Here is a 24,929-nt window from a genome sequence, read left to right as displayed (position 1 = left end):
AACACTTTCCAATCAATGCTTTATGTTGCCTGAATTTTTGTACCCCATCAAAAATAAGATGTTTTGCTTTGTTGTTGGTGTTTGCAGGGAAAGTCACTGTTCTGGTCGTGTATGAGGCAGACACGCCTCATACCCTTGCAGCTGTACCTCGAATAACACCAGAGACCACAAGATGAACCTATGTGACACCCTTAGATTTCAAAAACTAACACTGTTTTCTGAAATCCAGGAACAGATTTAGAAATTTTGTAACATGCGTATTTTTTTTTTTCAGAGGAAGTTTTCATGTACGTGCATGAGAGGAAAAAGGGCAGAGAAAGGAGAAGGAGAGAGAGAATCTCAAGCAGGTTCCATACCGTGAGTACAGAGCCCAACTTGGGGCTCAATCTCCTGAACTGTGACCATGACCTGAACCAAAATCAAGAGTCAGACGCTTAACTGAGCCACCCAGGAGCCCCTAACCTGAGAATTTAGAAATTAATTTGGGGATTGGTAATCACTTTTGATTCTTGAAAAAGATATTAAGAACAAAAAGTACCACACATCCACTAATACAGCTAAAATTAAAAAGAATCGACTACTGACACACCAGCATGGATGAAATTCAGAAGCACTGCATAAAGTGAAAGTAGTCTGATATGAAAGGCTGTACAAGTCAGTTTATAGAACATTCTAGAAAAAACAAAACTACACATAGAAAATGGATGGTGGCTGCCTAGAGCTCACGGGGAGGGGAAGGAATCGACCCCAACAGGGTAACGAGGGAACTCTGAGGGGCAGTAGAATGTTAATTGTGGTGATGGTTACATGACTGCATGCATCTATCAAAATAAATTTTATACTTAAAAAGGAGGAATTTCACTTCATGTAAATTACACCTCAATAAACCTAATTTTTTAAAAAAGGCAATCAATAAGTCAGTACTCTATATCTTCTACAATAAAAAGAATATTTTAACCCTCAAAAAGCAAAGCAATGTAATTTCTGAATAAAAAGCAGTCCTTAGTATTGAATAAAGCGGACGTTAGGCATATTTAGGAAATGTCTTTTCCATTTCACTTCTGGATTAGGGGAAACATCATCGGGTATTGTCTGAGACAAGTCTGGATTTCAAGAGCTGCTGGACAGGTCCTCTGGGAAGCCCTCTGCAGGCTCTATGAATACAGTTATCCTGCAGTTCTCACAGTGTGTGTGTGTGTGTGTGTGTGTGTGCGCGCGCGCGCATGCACGCGCGCACACACACACACACACACAAACTGCAGTTCTCACTACACACACACACACACACACACACACACACACACGCACCCCTTTACCCATTCACCAGCCAGTGGACATTTGGGCTCTTTCCCTACTTTGGCTATTGTCAATAGTGCTGCTATAAACATTGGGGTGCATGTAGGGAACACTTGATTTTAAGTAAAAAGTTTTCAGGGTGCCTGGGCGGCTCAGTCGGTTAAGTGTCTGACTTTAGCTCAGGTCATGATCTCATGGCTCAGAAGATTGAGCCCCACATCAGGCATCAGCGTACAGCCCGCTTCAGATCCTAGGTTTCCATTTTTCTCTGCCCCACCTCACTCGTTCTAAGATAAACAAACGTTAAATAGATAGATAGATACATAGATAGATAAAAAGTTTTTAAAAGGCAATGATTCCAAGCAATCATAGGGAGAATATTCTCTATAATCTACTGGGGAAGGATCTGACCTGCTCAGAGTGAAGAAAGAACAGAGTGAAGAGAAGGCTTATTTAGCATATGTTCCTAATAACCACGATGCAAAGTAAGTAGCCGTCCCACCGTTAACTGGACATCAAGTTCACTGTTACATTAAGCCCAACTTCATTTTCACTAACTCTTGCCTAAGGAGCTTCTTGGATTTCATAATGCCTCTGCTGAACAACCAGGTCTGTTTTAAGTTTTTAAAGTTATTATTCACTAGCTACACTACAAATGAGTGACGGTTAGGGATCTCACCTTCAGTCTCAAGAAATCCTACAGGCCCTACCATCTAAATTATTATTTATTTGAGTTCTACATTAACAGGTTAATCTCTATTCCTGAAACTGCCCAGAGACTACATCAGAGTAAATCAAATTCTCCTTCAGAGAATCTTCAAATTCGCTTCCTATTTCTTACCACCATTATGAGGTCCTTACGTTTCCTGGTCTCCAGTGATTCATCTAAACATCAATGCACTTAAAATTGGTTTCCCTACCTCAATTCTTACATCCAAAAGAAATTCCAGATGAATGAATGATTTAAACATGATAATTTAACTATAAATTCACAGGAAGAAAACACTGAAGAATGTTTTCATGATTTTTATCTATTTATTTTGAGAGAGAGAAAGAATCCCAAGTAGGGTCTACACAGCCAGTGCAGAGCCAACTGCAGGGCTTGAACTCACCAACCGTGAGATCGTGACCTAAGCCAAAATCGAGAGTCGGAGGTTTAACAGACTGAGCCACCCCGGCACCCCTGTTTTCATGATTTTAGAACAAAGAAGCCTTTTCTAATAAGCATGATGTACAACCAAAAGCCAAAAATGAAAATATTCAAAAATTTGACCACAAAAATTAAATATTCTACATAGCAAAAAAAATGTATTCAAAGTCAAAATACAGGTGACCTACTGGGAGAAAAGATCTACAATACGAATGACAGGCAAAGGATACATATGCTAAATCCATACACAGCTAAGTGTACAACGATGTTTATTACAGCATTATGTGCAACAACCTAAATGTCCATCAGTAGAGGACTTAAAGCACTGATATTCATTCCTTAGAAAATCAATCCTAAGACTCCAGTACATGCCACAGGTCTAATAAGAAAGGTCTCCTGGGGCACCTGGGTGGCGCAGTCGGTTAAGCGTCCGGCTTCAGCCAGGTCACGATCTCGCAATCCGTGAGTTCGAGCCCCGCGTCGGGCTCTGGGCTGATGGCTCGGAGCCTGGAGCCTGTTTCCGATTCTGTGTCTCCCTCTCTCTCTGCCCCTCGCCCGTTCATGCTCTGTCTCTCTGTCCCAAAAATAAATAAACGTTGAAAAAAAAAATTAAAAAAAAAAAAAAGAAAGGTCTCCAAAACGTATTTTTTTTCTAAAAGCCAAAAAGGTAAAAACTGTATGCATGATACAATCCCATCTGTGTAAAAAATACAGATGCAGATGTACATACTAACACTAATCTACTCGAATGATGTTAAGGGCAATGATCTCTAATGAGCGTATGTGGGAATGGAGGGAGAGATTTTCTTTTTATTTTATGCCCTTGTGTTCTCCTTTATAAAAAAGTAAAAAGACACGCATAAAAAGAAAAGCATTTTTAAACTGCCCTAACCTAGGCATTTATAAAATACTGATGAAGCGTCCAGAACTCCTACCATAATTCTTGGAAAATAAAACAAGCCAGAGAGAAAAAGCGCTTTAGAAGTAGGGCCCTACCTACGGTAACCCAGATGCTGCTTGGGGTAAGTCAGGAAGGATGAGTGAATCTGCGGCAAGCCAAGTCAAAGAAAAGAGTCTCTTAAAAGAAAAATAAACAGCAGACGAAATCACCGTGAAGAAATCTTTCAGGTTGTACTTAGAGGCAGAACAGGGAGGAGGTGTAACCAAGCAAGACATTTCCCATGGCCCTGGGCAACACAGCCGACTGGTTATAGGATTAGAAGTATCAGAGGTTTCGCATGGGGGTCTTTCTATTGGATGTGTGGAATGCGGAAGCAAACCGCCATCGGGTACGTACCTAAATTTGAATTAATGATATAAAAAGGGGTAAGTCCCAGAACACCTGGGTGGCTCCATCGGTTGAGTGTCCGGCTTCAGCTCAGGTCATGATCTCACAGTTCGTGGGTTCAAGCCCCACATCAGGCTCTGTGCTGACAGCTCAGCCTGCTTCAGATTCTGTCTCCCTCTCTCTCTGCCCTTCCCCTGCTCATGCCCTGTCTCTCTCTCTCTCTCTCAAAAATAAACATTAAAAAAATTTTTTAAAGGGGTAAGTCCTTTGAGCACTGATTTGAACCAATATTTATTGCCCTCAATAAGTTTATTTTGCAATCCTTTCCTGTATTCCAATGATTTCTAATGAAATCCTCCGAATAACCTCTGAAAATGCCTACCTCCTATTTCCCACCTTGGTGATCCAACATCTCCTACAGATCCCTTGGAGAAAAGAATTCATGCTTGCGTGCCAAATTACCCAAGAACGTTTTTACACTTAGAACGCTGAAGCTCCCTGCAGAATATTCAGTTTGGGGTCTGGGTTTTAAGGATCAATGACAACCACCAGTCCTCGTGAACGGCAAATCTGACTGCTACACCTCCACGCTGAAATCACCCACTCCAGCTTCTCAACAGGCCAATTAACAGCTGCCTACGCGGACAGCACGCACAGCAACTGAAGGATCCTTCCAGAATCAGTTCCAACGAGGGGTCTGTAGGCCTCTTCATTCTACCCACAAGCTTAATCCTGCTACTTCCCTCTTGGCTCTACATTTAAATGCAACAGGACAGGTATGAATTCCCTTACAGTGGGTAACTTGAAAATAACATGAAAAACAGTTTCCCCAAAGAAACAGATAACTGGGCTAAAGGGTAGCTATTCGAATTACTCCAATGCCTCCTTGCTTCCCCGTGGTTACTTACCTTAGAACTCGTTTCCATGTGGTATTTGGAACAGGCTCGAAGCTGAGTCACCCAAAACTGTTTCTCCTTTGCATCAGCAGCTAAAATAGAGGGGGGAAAAAAAAAAAAAAACATTTGCAGAGATTGTTCCAAAACGTATCCAACCTATTTCTACACCCACCCAAGGGGTGGGAGGCCCAGGGAGTGAGGTAGGGAGAGAAGGTAAAACAAAGGCAGATCATAATATTCTCAAACAGAATGTGCTTACACCAAAAAAAACCAAATTACACTAAATCTCAACAGGAAATTCCCTCCTAAACCACTTAAAAATGTACTCTGCAAGGGCTGTTATCAGAAAAATGTTGCCTTTTTTTTTTTTACCCTCCTAAAAAAAAAAGTCATTGGGAAAACATGATTTTTTGAATGTTTATTTTTGAAAGACAGTGCAGACGGAGGAGGGGCAGAGAGAGTGGGAGACAGAAGATCTGCAGAGGGCTCTGTGCTGACAGCAGAGAGCCCAACGCGGGGGCTCGAACTCACAAACTGTGACGAAGTCAGACGCTTAACCGGCTGAGCTACCCAGGCACCCCAAAACGTGATTGTTTTTAAGTGCCTCTAGGCTCGAAGTATAGTTTTCCAGGGCCTTTGGTTGTTATCAGTTTTGTACCGTGAACTTATTAGCACCTACGAAATAAGCATCCAATTGAATTATTTTAATATGTGTTCTCAATGATTCATATCATGATTGGACAGAACAAGATACCAAATGCTGCTTCAGGTTCCCCCAAAGAGACATTAAAATACAAGTCAACTGTATGGTCATGATCTTTCATCTACACTCCCATGTCTCAAATCAACTAGATTGTTTTCTTAGACTATCATGGGTACATAACAGGGTCTAATACAATCTAAATCATCGATTTCGCTGCATAATTAACTGCATAAATCGTTTAAAATGACATTACATAAATGTTGACTGGGCAGAAAACAGAATGATTCCCTGGAACCTCAGCTTGAACTTTTGGGTGAAGAAATCTAGGGTGGTAGACCAGATGTACTTGACTTCCAAAGGAATCTGCAGAAACTAGAGTCTTTTTCCTTAGGAAATGCCGCGCATCTATGGACATCAAGATTCATTCAACTCTACATGGACGTGAGATGTGCGATGAGAAAACCGATACCCAGACCCCTCTTGGGATGAGCCAAGGACCAGCCAGATATGTGCAGAAACTTATCCTGCCTTCTCCGTAGTTGCTAACTTTCAGCTAAATTTAGCCCTTGCGATAATATCACGCATATAATAAAACTTTTATATTTGCTATTAAAACTACCCTTAAAAAAAAAACCCTGGGGTTTAATAATCCTGAGAATAATATCAACTCTTACAAGGCAAAATGAGATGGCTCAATTGTCAAATTAGTCAGGTATTTCTTTTGTGTGGGTTTGTGTCATTTTATAAACCACAGGCAGGGGGGAAGTGCCATTAAGGTTTTCACCTGCTTTTGTTTCTGCTCTAACAATTTATTAAGCAATGAACAACAAAACGAAATCAAGGACCACGTAAATCTAGCCAGCTGGAACGCGCACGGCATGAATCTCCAAAGAGAACATGAATCTTATTACTGCGTTTCCGAAAACTGAAAAACTTTCTCAACTAAAGGCATTTTTATTTCGTAGGCTTTTGGATTGTTTTATAGGTTCTGAAATAAGACTTGTATATAGACAACAAAGAAACATTTGCTTATTCCATCTGTTGGTAGAAAGCTTGAAGGTAAGACCACGAAATTGGGCTCGGAGGCACGGAGTCAGCCCTCAGTGTGGCTCTGCAGAGGCTGACCTGTCATGATCAGTTCCCTGGGGTCAAGGAGGGATAAAAAGGGGCCTTTTCTGCCTACTGAGCCCTCACTTGGGCAAAGAAAAAAATGTATGATGGCAGAATTAGCAACCAACCCCCAACACGTAATATATACAAGTACTACCCTTCCTCAGACCCTAACAACATTCACTCGGGGGTGTGTGCGCACATAGGCACACACACGCCCCCCAATATGTGCATTTGGATTTTTGTTCTGTTGTTCTGTCATTAGAAGAAAACGGACAATTTTTCTGGCAATGCAACTGTAATGGAATGCTGGGTGGAATGATCTGGCAATCAAATTACACTGCTACAGTCAAGTCTGGCTTTGCTGAAAACCTGGAGGATGGATGTGCCTTGGGGGTGGCGGGACCTGTAGCTCTGGCTAAATGCGGGCTCCCTGGGGAATGTGCCTCCATGAAGACGCTAAGCAGACTTCAGTTCTCAAGAAGCAAAGAGAAAGGGGGAAAAAACAAAAAGGAAATTAACTCAACAGCAAGCAGATGGCTTCCTCACCAGGCTTTAACACTGGAGTGAAGGGGCCATTCACTAAGAGGTGTTCTAGAGAAATCCTGAGGGAAGGGCACGATGACCCCTGAAAGGCTTGTTTTGTCCTCCGAATACAGCCCCACAGGGGACCGCAGTAGAAGGTCAAAGAAGATATACATCGAACTAAGACAAAAATCTGAGATCCGAAAGCTGAGCTGGCCTTACTATCACTCACCTCTTGTCTGTCCTACTTCCTCAGTTACTTAAGACAAGCAATTCCTAGGGTCAGCTGTGTCTCCCACCTCAGGGGTAAATAAGAGAGGGGGTGTCTGTCACCACAGAGCCCTGAAACATAGCAAACTGTTAAAGGTGATGTGAAACAATCCAAAGAATTAAGATTCAACACACAGAAACAGGGGCGCCTGGGTGGCTCAGTCAGTTAAGCGGCCGACTTCGGCTCAGGTCATGATCTCGCGGTCCGTGAGTTCGAGCCCCGCGTCGGGCTCTGGGCTGATGGCTCAGAGCCTGGAGCCTGTTTCTGATTCTGTGTCTCCCTCTCTCTGACCCTCCCCCGTTCATGCTTTGTCTCTCTCTGTCTCAAAAGTAAATACACGTTAAAAAAAAATAAACACAAAAACAAAAGCCGGGAGCCATCACCATGGTAACTATGCGCGTAGCCCGGAGACCGGTCTGAAAAGCCAGCGAGGAGGAGAACGTACCTCTCAGTTTATACATCTCTCCGTTGGCGGAATACACCACCAGCATGTGGGGGGCTTCGTCGCTCAGGGACACTATGGCTCCAGACAGAGACAGGGCTCCCCGAGGCTTCTGGTGTTTGCTCTGCTCATTCACAAAATACTGCAGGATGCCGGCCTCAAAATCCAGCACAAAGTACCTGTGCGGAGAAACCACAGCGCGTCATTCTCTCTTCTGCAGCCCGCTCCTCGCGGCAAAGGAGGAAACTCAGCCTCGAGTCAACGTCAAGGCTCCAGATTCGGGAGGGCGGAGACCCAAAGTCCCTCCTGGCGCCCCCCCCCCAAAAGTCAGCGCGTGAGGAGGGAGAGCGCTCCCGATTCTTAAGTCAGAAGGGGCGCTTATGACAGGCCGCCGGGGGCAAGGCGAGGGCCAGCTCCCTTCAGGACTTGGTGCCATGCCCACTGCCTCGCCTGGTGCCCGCGGGTGCCACAGGAAACCTCCAAACGACCCGGAAGACAAAAACCAAAAAAAAAGCAAACAGGTGGAATGGGACGCAGACTCGGGTGACACCCCGTAGGACCTCAAGGGAACAGCCAGAATTCTCTAAGCCTCGAAGAGAGGCTGTTTGACACCCAGGGAACAGCAAGCCGGGCCTCGAGCTTCCCGTCAGTGGTAGGGGTAACCCCGAGGAGCCGGAGATCCAGGCCCCTGTTGGGGACCTGGGGGCGCTCATGCAGCCACCAGGCACACTCCGGCAGCCCTTCTAATGCATCGTTTTCACGCCAACTGGCAAGAGCTCCCTCGGCTCTGGGAGGCCACAACGCCGGGCCGTAAGTTGCCTCAATCGTTCAAGCGGATCTTCGTAGCCAAACATCTGGCCTGCTTACACTCTCAACCTGTCACCTAGGAAGTAATCACAACTCCCCCTTCTCCACCAGGACGGAAAGGTCTTCACTGCAGATTCAACTCTTCCTGGGGCCTAGAGGCTCACCACAGCCCCTGCTGATTCTTCCACCTTCTAACTTTCTGCTCCACTCCTACCGGCTCTCCTTCCTCGGAGTCTCCTAGTTGTCTCCCACCACAGGACCTTGGCTCATGCCGTTCCCCCGTCTGGAACAGTTACCCAAAGTGTGGTCCACAGATTCCGGTGGCCCACGCAGCACAGGCAAACTGCATGCTAGTCATGACTCAACCACAACGCGACCGAGGGGTGGAAGAGCAGGTCCTTCGCCACGGTCTGAAAAACACTTGCCCAGAATGCCACTCCCCCCGCCCCCCCGCCCCCGGGCTACAGTTCCTTCACCCTCTTGCCACGTTAACTTCTCAGCCTTCAGGAACAACTCAAGGGCCACCCACTTGAGAAACCACCTCGTGACATTCCAACACTCCTCCCATAAGGTCCCAGAGCACCTTCAAACCGCCCTTCCCAGACTGGCCCCGGTGGGAGTCTACACTGGCCGGAGTCTCTAATTCCGCCTCTAGTGTCCCCCCCTAGACGACACTCCTTGGAAGCAGAACGGTGGTGTCCTCCCCATGCCCAGCACAGTGCCTGCTGCTTGGCTAATAACATCGGCTTAATGAATTAATGAAGGGGCAAGAAAGCCCCATGGGACTCCGGTTTCCAAGCCAGGCACCAAGGCACCTGGGTCACTACTGTGACCTCACAGAGGCACTGCAAAAATATTTTGTTTTTGAGGGCTACACGGCAATATTCAACACGGGTCAGCTACTGTGCGTGTTACTAACACCAGTCGATCTCCAGTTTCCAAGTTAGGTTGCACTACATTCCTTGCAACGACATCGTATCTCTGCAAAGTTGAGTTTTCAGCAGGTGCTGGGGTAAAACGCAAAGATGAATGTGGAACAGGAAAAAAGAGGGCAGCAGAGTGCCCAATACGACCCCAAGGTTTGGGAAGCCACGCAGGAACCCGCGGGCGCCCACACGCCATCCTCAAGAAATTGTGGTGATTTAAGAAACAAACACATCTCTCCTTTTATACTTATGATTTTTCTTCAAATACCCAGGTGTCAGAACATAAATATGTATGAAGTGGTGTGGAGCCAACTAGTTAATAAATGAAACATAAGGGTTTTTTTTTTTTAACCTATAAGCACCACAGACCAAGGAAGTTTACAACCCTCTGATCTAATTCATTTTCACAGTAACCTAACAATTACACACTATCATCCCCATTTTATAGATCTCCTGAGATCTCAAGAAACTCAAAATCCAACAGCCAGGCTCGGCTGACTCCACCACCTTTGATGGTCATGCCAGCCCTCCCCCGGGCACTTCCTCCGCATCACCTGTCCTGCCCTTCCTTAGGTACTTTATTCTCCCCACCTTCCCGCTCCAACAGAGCTGACCCAGTGAGCTGGAAGCTCCCTTCCCAGCAACGGAGGCGTCCCATCCCCTACCCCCCCCCCCACAGAACAGGGTGCAGCCATCTCATTAGCCCCGGACACCCCAGATCTCCGTCCTCCAGAACTCCAATTCCTCTAAGAAATCTTCCACTCCTGAGGCACCCAGGTGGCTCAGTTGAGCATCCGACATCAGCTCAGGTCATGATCTCACGGTCTGTAGGTTCGAGCCCCATGTCTGGCTTTGTGAGGACAGTGTGGACCCAACTTTAGATTCTGTCGCCCTCTCTCTCTGCCCCTCCCCACTCGAGCTCTCTCAAAACTAAACATTAAAAAAATGTTAAGACTACCGTACAACCTAGCAATTGCACCGCTAGATATTTATCCAAAGGATGGAAAAATGCCGATTCGAAGGGGCATGTGCACCCAAATGTTTACAGCAGCACTGTGAACACCAGCCAATTATAGAAAGAGCCCAAATGTCCATCGACTGGATGGACATTTGATGAACAAAGAAGATGTAGTGTGTGTGTGTGTGTGTGTGCGTGTGTGTGTGTGTGTGTGTGTGTGTGTGTGTGTGTATAAATGGACTATTACTCAGCAATCAAAAAGAATGAAATCTTGGAGTGCCTGGGTGGCTCAGTGAGTTACGGGTCTGACTTTGGCTCAGATCATGATCTTGTGGTTCGTGGGTTCGAGCCCCACATTGGGCTTCGAGCTGACAGCCTGGAGCCTGTTTTGGATTCTGTCTCCCTCTATCTGTGCCTCCCCTGATGGTACGTTGTCTCTGTCTCAAAAATAAACAAAAAATTTTTTAAAATAATGAAATCCTGCCATTTGCAGCAACATGCACGGAACTAGAATGTATTATTCTAAGCAAAAGAAGTCAGAGAAAAACAAATGTATGAGTTCACTCATATGTGGAATTTAAGAAACAAAATAGACAAACATAGGGGAAGAGACGGAAAATAAGATAAGAACAGAGAGGGAGGCAAACCATAAGAGACTTAAATACAGAGAACAGACTGAGGGTCACTGCAGGGGTGTTGGGTGGGGAGACGGGCTAAATGGGTGATGGGCATGAAGGAGGGCACTTGTTGGGCTGAGCACTGGGTGTTATAAATAAGCGATGTATCACTGGGCTCTACTCCTGAGACCAGTATTACAAGACATGTTAACTAGCTTGGATTTAAACACTTTTGTTTTTGTTTTTAAATGTTTACTTCTTTTTGAGACAGAGAGAGACAGAGCATGAATGGGGGAGGATCAGAGAGAGAGAGGGAGACACAGAATCTGAAACAGGCTCCAGGCTCTGAGCTGTCAGCACAGAGCCCGACGCGGGGCTTGAACTCACGGACCGCGAGATCATGACCTGAGCCGAAGTCGGCCGCTTAACCGACTGAGCCACCCAGGCGCCCCAAATACTTTTTTTAATTAAAGAAAAAAAGAGAGAAATCTTCCACTCTTAATTTCAATATTCTGAAAAGCCCGGCCAAGACTACTTACCTATCTTACCCATCTCCTTCCCTCCTATACCTTAGGCCATGACAACAGAGACGGTTTTCATGATACAGATGGGTAAATCAGCACCCAAAAATGTGTCACAGCCAAGGACTATTCCAAATTGTAGTCCCGACCCCCACATTAACGCCACCTGGGAGCTTGTTTGCAATGTCAATTCTCGGGCCCCATTCAAGGCCTGCTGAATCTGAAACTCCGGGGGAGAGGTCCAGGAAGCAGGGTTTCAAGCTTCCAGGTGATTCTGATGGAGCTAAAGTCTGAGAATCACTGGCCTAAAAGCTCATCATCAAATCCCTTTCCTCCTCTTCCAGAAGACACAGCCAGAATATATTCCCCAGATTCCCTTGCAATTAGGGTGTCACCACTGAAGTTTTAATCAACAGAAGGTGAGCAAATGAGATTCAGGCTTGACCCATAAAACACACATTCTCTCTCTCTCTCTCTCTCTCTGTCTCTGTCTCTCCCTCTCTCTGTCTCTGTCTCTGTCTCTCTGTCTCTGTCTCTCTGTCTCTGTCTCTCTGTCTCTCTCTGTCTCTGTCTCTGTCTCTATGTCTCTCTGTGTCTCTGTGTCTCTGTCTCTCTGTCTCTCTGTCTCTGTCTCTCTCTCTCTCTCTCTCTCGCTCTCTGTCTCGCTCGCTCTGTCTCACCCACTCTCTGTGTCTGTCTCTCTCTCTCTGTCTCTGTGTCTGTGTGTCTCTCTCTCTGTGTGTATCTGTCTGTCTCTCTGTGTCTCTCTCTCTGTGTGTCTCTCTGTCTCAGTGTCTGTCTCTCTGTCTCTCTCTCTCTCTGTGTCTCTCTCTCTCTGTCTCTCTGTCTCCGTGTCTGTCTCTCTCTCTGTGTGTCTGTCTCTCTGTCTCTCTCTCTCTGTCTCTCTCTCTCTCTGTGTCTGTCTCTCTCTCTCTCTCTGTCTCTCTCTCTCCATCTCTCTCTGTCTCCCTCCCTCTCTCCCCCCTCCCTCACACACACTCAGGTTGGACTGGAGACAACCTGAAGGTGAACTTGGAAACCCCACAGGGACGATGGCAAAGACGAGACGTCAGGGCCTGGGTCCCCAAATCGCCACCTCGAAGAGTCACCAGCTAAAGAACACCCACATCTGATGTTCCTTAGAACTGGTACAGGAGGGGCACCTGGGTGGCTCGGTCAGCTGAGCGTCCGACTCCTGATTTCAGCTCAGGTCATGATCTCACGGTTCATGAGTTCGAGCCCTGCTGGGGCTCCGCACTAAAGGTGCTGAGCCTGCTTGGGATTTCTTTCCCTCTCTCTCTCTCCCCCCCTCTCTCCCCCCCTTTCTCCCCCCCTCCTTCCCTCTCTCCCCCCTCTCCCTCCCTCTCTCCCCCTTCCTCATGATCTGAAAGAAAAAAAAAAAAAGAGAGAGAACTAGTACATGAACGAAAAAGAAAGGTCTGTTGAACTCGGCCCTAAGATCAAGATGTGTTGCAGCAGTTAGCCTTAGAAATTCACAAAAAAAGTCTTTATGTCTATTTTCATGTCCTACTTAAACAGGTCTTTAAAGATTTTAAGTTTATTTATTTTGAGAAAGAGTGAGAATGAGGGAGGCAGAGAGAGAGAGAGAGAGAGAGAGAGAGAGAATATCCCAAGCAGGCCCCGCCCTGTCAGCATAGAGCCTGACGCGGGGCTCAAACTCACGAACCATGAGACCTGAGCCGAAATCAAGACTCACGCTTAACCGGGTGAGCCACCCGGGCACCCCTAAATATTTTATTTTTAAGTCATCTCCACGCTCCACGTGGAGACCAGACCCACAACCTGGAGATCAAGAGTCACGTGTTCTGCCACCAGAGCCAGGCAGGCAGCCCCGTCCTATTTAAAATGTGTTCCTGGGGCGCCTGGGTGGCGCAGTCGGTTAAGCGTCCGACTTCAGCCAGGTCACGATCTCGCGGTCCGTGAGTTCGAGCCCCGCGTCGGGCTCTGGGCTGATGGCTCAGAGCCTGGAGCCTGTTTCCAATTCTGTGTCTCCCTCTCTCTCTGCCCCTCCCCCGTTCATGCTCTGTCTCTCTCTGTCCCAAAAATAAATAAACGTTGAAAAAAAATTTTTTTTTAAAAAATAAAATGTGTTCCTACTCCTTCCTGTGTGATGAAAACCAAACTCCTTCAACGAGAGAGCAGGGGGGTAATTTCTGAGCTGCCGATGATCGAATGATTTAGGTGCCGACCCCGCCTTCTCCTTAGGAAGGAATGTTTTCAACTTGACCTATATTTAATGTCATTGTGACCATAGCCTCGCAGACATCGCTGCTGGCAAGTCAGAGCATGAACGGCAATGATCAGTGATCCTTCCAAGTGTGGGAAGGAAAAGTGGCTCCAGCCACAGCGCGTTGTGTCCCCACCCCACCCCCAGGCCACAGCTGCAGCATCAAAAACCATGCCACCTTTACTTGGGGGGGGGGGGAAGGAAGGGGACCTGAACAGGCTTCAAGGCGAAGGTAGGTGCCATTGGTGGGAATGGAGAAAGGGGTTGACATCGATTAGGAACCTGTCTGCACTCCTCTCTCCCTAGAGGCAGCTTCCCAAATGCATCCTGTTTAAACAACTCACTGTACATTTGCAAAGACATTTTTCGGAAGCCGGGACAAAGAAACGAATTGAATGTTGCTCTTCCTTTGCCCAATAAGGATGACAGAATAAGCAAACGATGTCACATTATGCAGGATACGGGGACACATTAATGATTTTGCACAATGTGGATATCAAACTTACATCTTAATTTCAACCTGTCTCAGATGGGGGGAAAAAAAAAACAATTTCCACGGCATCCTAAAATAGTTTATTTAAATGCAAATGCACAGGTTTGAATCATGTGCACTAAGGAAGGTCATCAGTAATTTACTCCCTATCTAAAGACGGTTTAAAACTATCGTGTTTGGAGAGAGGTGATGGAATATCTTCCAGTTAAGAATCCCGTTCCTTCAGGATGGCCTCTGAAAGGTAAGTTAGCTTGTGTCATGAAAGGCAAAAGCTCTCCTTACGGCACTAAGGAGGGCAATCCGGGTCGGTCACATCCCCTGGGAGGAAAGAAATTAAATTTGGTTTCCCGCAGGGTCAATGCTCTGTCAGGTACGGCTGTTCAGAGCGGGCAGCAGTATCTGAAAGTCACCGATTTCATGCTAAATAGGAAAAGTTAGCCATAAATTCTCAACCAGGCTTCAGAAACCCAAGTGAAGTTGCTAAATAAAATCCTCACACATCCTTACGGGTCTTTCCTTCTAGAGAAATGATAAACACCACCCTAATTCCTAATTTTTTTAATTAGCGTCTTTGAGCTTTAGTACGCAACCTGACTGATGTGCAGGTGAATTTAGTTGTATAGAGAGAGAGCGAGCGTGTTTGATTCGCCGTGTTGACACGGCAAAGAATGTGCTGGGGAGAGAGACCCGGGGGAGAAGTCCAATCCACGAAGAGCGCCACCTTAATGGCTAGGAGGCCCGCTTCCTGGGCCACTGCTGGCCAATTCCAAGGCCAGGAGCCCTGGCAAGTGACAGGCCACCTCCTCGGAAGGGCTGGGGACCAGCCCCCGCCTGCTGCTTAGGCTTCAGCCCAACCCCACCGCGTTAGCCACGCCGCACAAGTGCACACACACGCTCACAGGCATTTCCACCCACATACCCGTGCACTCACACGTTCTCACACACGCACCTGCACACATGTGCTCAGATACTCGCATTCCTGCTCACGCTTACGGTCACATCCACTCTTGAACTAACTCACGTGCTCACACACCATACACTTCTAACACTCAACATGTGCACACACGTTCACACTCGCCTGCACATGTTCCCACTGCCCCCCCCCCCCCACACACACACGCAGCAGCTCCCTTTCCTAACACTGCTTTCCAGTTCGCGCATCCCTGGGGGTCATCTGTCTACGCCTGTAGCCTCTTAATCTCCCCAACTGCCTGACAGTCTCATTGAGGTTCAACTTTAGGATCTGAAAGTTGAAAACCATCCATGTTGGGAGCAGGGAGAAACGGGGCCTGGAACCACCAGAACCACCACGGCCGGACTCCGGCCAGGCGCAGAGATGTAAGGGGAAAGGATGGGAAGAAGCTCGTTAATGCTGACGGGCAGAAGGTGCAACCAAATCACAAGAGAATTATAAAGAGAAAAAAAAATGCAGTGAGAAAACCAAAAACAAAAACCTGCCTTTGATGAGAAACTTTGCTCGACAGGCTGGTCCTGACAAAAGCTAAATCTTTTCATCTGAATTGACGACTACCCCGGGCCCGTGACAACTGAGCCGACGCCTCTCATACCTGTGTGGTTATTTCCACTGGACTGTCAGGACTCTTCCTGCTTCCCCCAAGGCTCGGCCCCTTCTCTCCACATCGGACTCTGGGGCCCGCCGCCCCCATCCCCACTTAAGAGGAAGAAGGATCCAGCTCCCAGCTGACCACAGGTGGACAGGCGGTCCTTCCTGCGGAGATGGGCCTCACCCTCCTCGGGCACCCTGTCTCCTGAGAAGCACCTGACCGACTGCTGGAACTCCCCGGACACGGCAGAGTGGGGACGTCTGAGCACCGGCCTTGTCCCCACCAATGACAACAGCGACCCTGGTCTTCCGCTTAAGACGCTTTTCTGGGTTGGGTCATCTCCCAACTGACTCTCTTGGAATCCCAGCCCACCCCCTGCCAACACACCAACACGGCAGAGGCAGAGACCCTCTCACAGGGGCTGGGTTTCTCCGCCTCCGGCATCCTGCCCTCCCCCACGGAGACAAGCCCCTGGAGAACTTGACCAGTGCAGGCACAGGGCTGCAAGGAGCCGAACTTCCCAGCACTCCGCACACGGAGTCCTGACATTTGGGCTGCCCTCCAATTCCCTTCTGTCTACAGCCAATCGAAAGATCACCCTTTCTGACATCTAGAATCCCATTTCTAAATGGTCCAATCCATTGTTTACAGAAAATTAAAAATGGGGGAAATCAGCAAAGGACATTCAGTCTGTGAAAGAGGAGCGGAAATGTCAAATTTGTGGATGTATTTTCCCAAATTTACCTTAAGTCTTCCGACCATCTGTTGACCATTTTTATAGAGGCCTTCTCATCTCCAGACAGCAAGATATCAAGGTTCTCCACAGTCATCTCCTCCTCAAGGCTGCCAGTCACAGTCGAGAGGGTATTTGTGCATCCCCGGGGGTTGGGGGGGGGGGGTCCAAAACACCTGATCACTGGTCTCCTCACCAGGGAAGGAGGTCACACTCATGACCCTCAGAGTTTGTGGGCTGGGAGAGAAGATCAACGTTCCCGGATTTCTCTCATGCTAACCTGAGATGAAGCCGCGGGGTCCTAGCACCAAAACCTTCCAAGTTCCGAGACGCGACACGCGCTGGTCACCTCGCTCCTACTCAAGCTTTCATGTCTGAAATCCTCTTAACTCCCGTAACTTGTGAGGACTTGTGGCGTTCCATCTCTGTGGACTCCCAACCCTCTGGGACCTTCCTGAGTGTAATCTGAAGAGCAAAGGGAACTCGCACAGGAGGCTTGTCTTGGGCGGCAGCAAGATGGGTGGATGCAGACGCCCACCCTCCAAATCATAAGGGTTTATAAAGAGGCCGTAACTGGGTGCAGCCACGGGTACCACACAAGTGTTCAACACCCCCATCACTATCTCAAGGCTGTATCCTCGGCGCAGCCTCGGGGATCAGGAAAGGCAAGCAGAACCCACATTCCAAGGACAGGGGAGGGAGTGAGGAGCCTCCCAGTGCCCGGGCCCAGCTCATGGGTCAATAGATGGTCACATCTTCTTGATGAACTTCCCCAACAGTCTCCACTACCTACTACTCAAGTTATGACCAGAGATTTCCACACTGCCACAATCATGCACCAAAACACCACAAGACAGAGATTCCAACATACTCCAGAAGGTACTAAGTTGTCAGAGGGCGTTAGGGCTCATCACCAATCAGGGGACAAGTTTATCTATTACATAAGAACACGGTCAGGGCACCTGGGTGGCTCAGTTGATTAAGCATCTTACTTCGGCTCAGGTCATGATCTCGTGGTGCCTGAGTTCAAGCCCCATGTCAGGCTCTGTGCTCACAGCTCAGAGCCTGCAGCCTGCTTCAGATTCTGTATCTCCCTCTCTCTCTGTACCTCCCCTGCTTGCACTCCACCTGCTTGCACTCTCTCAAAAATAAAATAAACATTAAAAAAAAAAAAAAAAGAACTCGGTCATTATCATGGGGCACCTAGGTGGCTCAGTCAGTTAAGCATCCAACTTCGGCTCAGGTCATGATCTCATGGTTCATGAGTTCGAGCCCCATGCCAGGCTCTATGCAGACAGCTCAGAGCCCGGAGCCTGCTTCAGATTCTGCGTCTCTCTCTCTCTCTCTCCCTCTCTCTCTCTGCCCCTCCCCTGCTCACACTGTTTCTCTCTCTCAAAAATAAACACTTTTAAAAAATTAAAAAAAAAGAACTGAGTCATTATCAAACATTCGCGCATGCAATACTACAAGTCCAATCTCAAGGGATCAGAAAAACTTAGTATGATATGGCTTGTCTATAGCAGAATCATTATGCTAGCCTTCCAACCTCTTAAAGACATAAACTGAACCATTAATAAAAATAATTTCTAATATTTACAGAGCACTTTCTACATGCCATGTATTATCACTCGTACTAACTCATCTATGCCTCCCAGCAGTCCTAGGAAATAGAGGTGATCATAACCTCTCTCTACAGATGAAAAATTTCAAGCGAAAAAAAGGTCAACAACTTGTTCAGGATCTTACAGAGAGGAAATGATGTGGCTAGGTTTTAACTCAGGCAATCTAGCTATATAGCTCATGGCTCTAAACTGTAAAGATCCTGTGTGTGTTAAAATATAAAGACGGAAAACCAGAGGGACAAAAAACACATAAAGCAAACAGAAATGCAAAAAGAAAATAAAACACAGTCAGATCGGGAGGCAGCAGAATCCTATCACCCAGAATTGGAAGCATATGCAGAAAACAATACATAGATTCAAAACAACATAATCACAAGTGTCATTTTAAATTTTACAAATAATTGGGGCACCTGGGTGGGTCAGTTGGTTGAGTGTCCGACTCTTGATTTCGGCTCAGTTCCTGATTCCAGGGTCGTGAAATCGAGCCCTGTGACAGGCTCTGTGCTGAACATGGGGCCTGCTTGAGATTCTCTCTCTCCCCCTCCCTCCCTCCCTCTCTCTCCCTCCCTCCCTTCTGCCCCTCCCCAGCTGGCACATGCATGCGTTCTAATTAATAAATAAATAAATAAATAAGTGTAAAAGAATTTTACAAATAATTATATACCCCAGTGAAAAACAGGACTTCTTTTTAAATATGCATGGAACGTTTCCCAAAACATTGCCAAAAAAAAAAAAAAGAAAAGAAAAGAAAAAGAAAAATCAAGAAGTAGAAATTTTATAGGTCACATTTTTAAACTATAATTCATAACGAAATGACTAGTATGTTAAAAACTTCAGTTTTTAAAAACTAAAAAGTTTAAATATAATTGTCACATTCTAATTTAATATACATTTAGGAGAAAAACATGGGGGAGTATTTTTAAACTATAAGGGTGCGGAGGGCCTAAGAGGCAAAACCATAAACAAAAGTGTTGACACATTTCTAACAAGAAAAATCTCTGAAGTAAAAAATAATCCATAAATAAAACTGACAACTAATAATGTATAGTTTTAAAAAATATTGAAATGTCTTGCCTTCCAAAAAGAATGTTTCTTACAGTTTGGGCCGGCCACTTCCTACATTTCAAACAGTTAAGCAGCTTGTTAAAAATGTGGATTTCTGGGGTGCCTGGGTGGCTCAGTCAGTTAAGCGTCCGACTTCGGCTCAGGTCATGATCTCAAGGTCCGTGAGTTCGAGCCCTGTGCTGACGGCTCAGAGCCTGGGGCCTGTTTTGGATTCTGCGTCTCCCTCTCTCTCTGACCCTCCTCTGCTCATGCTCTGTCTCTCTGTCTCAAAAATAAATAAACGTTAAAAAAAATTTTTTTTTTTTAAATGTGGATTTCTGACTCCGACCCACACCTAGAGAATCAGAATCTTTGTGGATGAGTCATGAAGTCAGGAATGTGAATTTCAAAGTTTCCCTAATTCGTCCTGAAGTAGCAGATCCAGTGCAAAATCAGAGACAGAATGAAACCTGACAGTATTATTCACCACCCTAGTTTCTTCTCATCCGTCAGGTTTTCCCCACAATCATTCACTTGGCAAACGTCTGAGCACCCACACGCCCATACGACCTACGACCAAGCAGCATTTATTATTTAAGCGTGAGACGACCTCATTTTGTCTTAGTCTGAACGAACCTGAGCCCAGCTCCTAAATCACAACAACCCAGGCTGTGGATTTCTTGACTCTGTCACTTTGGAATTATTTTTGACAAAGATTTCAGGAAAAGTTACTAAACCACCGGGCATGAAACTGCTGCATGATGGGATCATCAAGCAGCATCACGTAGGGGCAAGCCTGCGCAGAGGGGTCCGGGGGCCAGGTCGAATGAACCACCCCAACATTAAGAGCCGGCAGCCAGAGCGGCTGTCGCCTTGGGAGCCACCTGATAAAGCACCGGCATAAGTCAACGTTAACTCTGAACGCAAGATTTGATGCCCTGAGCTTGGATTTGATCTATGATGAGATTCGATCTGCTTTTAAAGACTCGGTGATTTAATTCCAAAAGCAAGAACTGAGACCTGTCTAACAAGGATGAATACAGGCTTTCAGAATATTGCCTCTCGCCTTCTGAACTCCTATTAACGCTTGAGCTTCCGGTGCCTTTAGCGAAGAATTTCACTAAGGAAATTTCACTAAGGAAACTGTAAAATTTCACTTAATTTCACTAAGGAAACCGTAAAATATCAAGAGGTGCCACGAGGCACACAGTTCACGTTTCCACTCTTGCAACACAGGCAACCTACCCGGGGATCCTTACAATGGGCTGAAACTTGATTCGAGTCCCTGCTTTGTACTAATACACATCAAGTCACCTTGAACAAGATTCCGATACTCACTAAAGCCCTGGGGTGAAGATGGGTGGGCATCCTCAGCCTCACTCCCACCGAGATGTAGAGAGTTGGGCAGCTGGCCGTGGAGATCCACCAGGGGAAGCAATCTGAATCCTAAGATTCCCAGGCTCAGCTTTGCCCCCAAATACCCGAGTCAGGTCCTAAACCCCACCGTGCTTGGATGAAAGTATCTTTTATTTTTCCCTAGGGTGATGCAGCACAGAAGACAGACATGTGATTTGGTAGTAAGAGGCCTGGCTATGGCCTAGACAGGTGCTTCTCAAGCGTTAGCTCCATCAGAATCACCTGGAAGCTTGTTAAAACACAGGTTCCACTGGGTGTTGTATGGAAGCAATGACTCATGGGAATCTGCTCCCGAAGCCAAGGGTACACTATATACACTATACGTTAACTGACTTGACAATAAGTCGTATTTAAAAAAAACAAAAACAAAAAAACAACAAAACCCACCAACACAGCTTTCTGGGCCCCTCTCCCAGCATTTCTGATTCAGGTCTGGCCTGGAGCATGAGAATTTGAATTTTATTTTATTTTATTTTTTTAAGATTTTAAGTAATCTCTACACCCAACATGGGGCTCAAACCCACAACCTCAGAATCAAGGGTCGCACGCTGTACCGACAGAGCCGGCCAGGTGCCCCGAGAACTTGAATTTCTAACTCGTCCCAGGGTGAAGTTGATGCCGCTGGTAGGGCCACATGTTGAGAACCACTGGGTCTCACTTTGGTGATAAGGTACTTTTCCAAATGCAGACAGCAAATGGGACCTGATGCGGACGTTCACATTGCATCGTATCAGCAGTCTGGCTAATGGACTACAATGCCAACAAGACAGAACTTAAAACAAGAGCCTGGATTTCTTCTTTTGTCAGGGTGCCATGGAAATATTCTTTGGCAAGGACTAGCACCCGACTGTCAACACGATCAGTTATACAAGGGTTCTCTGATGTGCATACGTTCACTCATTTTATGGTTCAAGAAAAGAGAATTGGGGCGCCTGGGTGGTTCAGTCGTTTGGGTGTCCGACTTTGGCTCAAGTAGTGATCTCACAGTTCGTGAGTTCGAGCCCCGTGTTGGGCTCTGCGCTGACAACATGAAGCCTGCTTGGGATTCATTCTCTCTCTCTCTCTCTCTCTCTCTCTCTCTCAAAATAAATAAACTTTAAAAAAAAGTATTATGGGGGCGCCTGGGTGGCGCAGTCGGTTAAGCGTCCGACTTCAGCCAGGTCACGATCTCGCGATCTCGCGGGATCTCGTGATCTCGCGGTCCGTGAGTTCGAGCCCCGCGTCAGGCTCTGGGCTGATGGCTCAGAGCCTGGAGCCTGTTTCCGATTCTGTGTCTCCCTCTCTCTCTGCCCCTCCCCCGTTCATGCTCTGTCTCTCTCTGTCCCAAAAATAAATAAAAAACGTTGAAAAAAAATTTTTTTTTTAAAAAAAGTATTATGCCAAGTAAAGGAAGGCAGACGCAAAAGACGATGCATTATACGATTTCATTTATATATTCAGAAAAGGTAAACTTACAGTGAGAAAAAAGCAGATGAACAGCTGAGAACAGAAGTAGAATAAACCAAAGAGCAGCTAGAGGGGATTTTTTTTTTTTTCCAGTGACAGAAATGTTCTCAGGCGGGACTGTGGTGACAGTTGCACGACGATATAAATTAAAAAAAAAAAAAACCCCAAAAACTGATTTGTACAGTTACAATGGGTGATTTTTTTACGGTGTGTGAATTATAATTAAATTGAATTAAATTGAATTAAATTAAATTGAATTACAATTAAAATAAAACACCTCGGTGTTCCTGGCCCTAGCCTACACCAGGGAGGAGTGGTAGAGTTACTACAGGGCACGTCGACAAGATGTGGTGATGAACAGGGTAATTCTGCACCTGAGACACAATTTAAAATTTCCAAGAGAGGCGGATGAGCAGCTGGGTGAATGGGTCTGGAGCCCGGAGGAGGTCTGAGCTGCAGCTATCAAGTTGAAATCACCTGTAAATAACTAGCAATCGAGGCCAAAGGCATGTAGGAGATTACATGAAAAGAGAACACCGGGGCGGGGGGGAGAGAACCGGGGCAGAGAGGAATATTCTTAAAACCCAGATGAGGGTGGGGCACCTGGGTGGCTTAGTCAGTTAAGCGTTCAACTCTTGGTTTCGGCTCAGGCCATGCATGATCTTCTGGTTTGTGGGTTCCAGCCCCGTTCTGGGCTCTGCACGGACAGTGGGAGCCTGCTTGGGATTCTCGCTCTCCTGCACGGGCGCTCTCTCGCTTTCTCTCTCAAAATAAATAAACTTAAAAAGGGGGGGGAGGGGCCTCTGGGTGGCTCAGTCGGTTGAGCGTCCGACTATGGCTCAGGTCACGATCTCACAGTTCGTGGGTTCGAGCCCCGCGTCGGGCTCTGTGCTGACAGCTCGGAGCCTGGAGCCTGCTTCGGATTCTGTGCCTCCCTCTCTCTCTGCCCCTCCCCTGCTCGTGCTCTCTCTCTCACTCAAAAATAAACAAACATGAAAAAAAGAGTTAATGTGGGGAAACCTAATCATAAACAGCAAAGAGAGAACACAAGGCAGAGAGCTAGGAGGAAACCAGAATCCCAGAAAGAGACAGTTTAAGAAAGGAGGCTGTGACCAACTGGGCTGAATGCTGACAAAGGTCAGTAAGAACTGAATCGTGCTATTTGTGACCATACCCGGATCCGCCTTTTTCAAAACTCATGCATTGCCATGGCCCTACTTTACGGGCAAGCAGATGGGTTCTGGTTGGTGCAGCAAACACAAGCAAGAGAGGAAAAGAATTTCTCTCATCTTCCCAACCTTTGTTGCTCAAGTTTCCCACATGTTTCCCAACATCCACGTTCCGTGTTTACTGGGAGCAATGGAGAGCTTACTGGGTTGAACCCCAGGTCTGCAACTGGGCTCAGACGCTGACTGACTCACAGTCTGAAATCAGGGGTAGCAGACTGCTGGCTACCCAACTGCACACCCATTTTCTCCTCGGTCTCAAATCAAGAGAACTCTAACTTTTAGCCGCCACCCTTCCTTTCAGCTAGGCGTGGTCACCCAACCACATGCGTTCTAGCTAGTGAGGGACAGTTATAGACTAGATTCCTTCCCCTGAGCTCCTGGAAGACGGAGGTGAGGGCTAGAGTTCCAACATTCCAACTTTGGACAAACGGTCACAGCCTGGGGATGGTGAAGGAGAAAGGCAGTAAGAGCTTAGGTCTCCGAGATGTGGGGAACCTGCCCCCCGACACCAACCCTAAAAGAGCTTACCGCCAAACTTCTTTTATGTGACATGAAAATAAAGGCGGCAAGGGGCGCCTGGGTGGCGCAGTCGGTTAAGCGTCCGACTTCAGCTCAGGTCACGATCTCGCGGTCCGTGAGTTCGAGCCCCGCGTCGGGCTCTGGGCTGATGGCTCGGAGCCTGGAGCCTGTTTCCCATTCTGTGTCTCCCTCTCTCTCTGCCCCTCCCCCGTTCATGCTCTGTCTCTCTCTATCCCAAAAATAAAAAAAAAAAAAGAAAATAAAGGCGGCATATCAGAATCACATCATGGACTGACTTGTGTCCCCCCCCAACCCCAGACTCGTATGTTGAAGCCCTATCCTCCCCCATGACTGTATTTGGAGACAAAATCTCTTCCTACAAGGAAGAGATTAAAGTGAAATTAAATTAGGTTATAGAGAGTGCGGCCCTGGTCTGGGAGAATTAGTGTCTTTACTTGAAGAGACTCCAGAGAACAAGCTCCCTCTCTCTCCCTCTCCCTCTCTCTCTCTCTCTCTCCCTCTCCGGGTGTGTGTGCACACAGCAAGATGGTAGTCATCTACAAGCCAAAAGATGAGGCCTCAAAATGAAACCCACCTGTTGGCACCTTGCTCTTGGACATCCAGCCTCCATAACTGAGAAATGAACTGCGGTTGAAGCCACCCAGTCCGTGGAACGTTTCAGCCTAGGACCAAAACACCTCGAGAGCCTTTTCACAACACCCAGTCTCCGGCACGCACACCCACGAAGTCAGTGAGGATCTCTGGGAGTGAAACCCAGGCGTTGGTAGTTGTCCAAGCTCCCCAGGTGGTTGCAACTGTAGCCAAATTTGAGGGCCAGGGGCTGAGTCCCCCTTGCTGCAGTTCCATTAGTCACAGCTGAACACTGTTCCCGACACATCAACCCCTTTGACGCCTCTTCCCGGCCAGTATGGTGTTTTATCCCCGGCCAGTAGTCACCATCCCCGGCCAGTATGCGTTGTTAAAACAGGAGCATAACGCAGGGCACCGGGGTGGCTCAGTCGGTTGAGCGTCCGACTTCGGCTCAGGGCATGATCTTGCGGTTCGTGAGGTCGAGCCCCACATCAGGCCCTGTGCTGACAGCTC

General features: G+C 47.0%; 1 protein-coding gene across 4 annotated transcripts in view; it reads right to left on the bottom strand.

Moving 5' to 3' along the window:
- OSBPL10 (oxysterol binding protein like 10) overlaps window positions 1-24,929 on the bottom strand; it is a 313,330-nt gene that overhangs the window by 193,864 nt on the left and 94,537 nt on the right. For all 4 annotated transcript variants that reach the window (XM_040479982.1, XM_040479984.1, XM_040479985.1 and 1 more), the window contains exons 2-3: window positions 7,685-7,860; window positions 4,643-4,722 (exon numbers count right to left, since the gene is read on the bottom strand). In XM_040479982.1, the coding sequence (XP_040335916.1) occupies window positions 4,643-4,722; window positions 7,685-7,860 (256 nt within the window). The remainder of the gene's footprint in view (window positions 1-4,642; window positions 4,723-7,684; window positions 7,861-24,929) is intronic.

This window comes from Herpailurus yagouaroundi, unplaced genomic scaffold (assembly GCF_014898765.1).
Source record: "Herpailurus yagouaroundi ecotype Mexico unplaced genomic scaffold, PumYag 159, whole genome shotgun sequence".
NCBI classification, from domain to species: domain Eukaryota; kingdom Metazoa; phylum Chordata; class Mammalia; order Carnivora; family Felidae; genus Herpailurus; species Herpailurus yagouaroundi.
The sequence above is the reverse complement of the archived record's forward strand: the minus strand, read 5'-3'. Positions and strand labels throughout refer to the sequence as shown.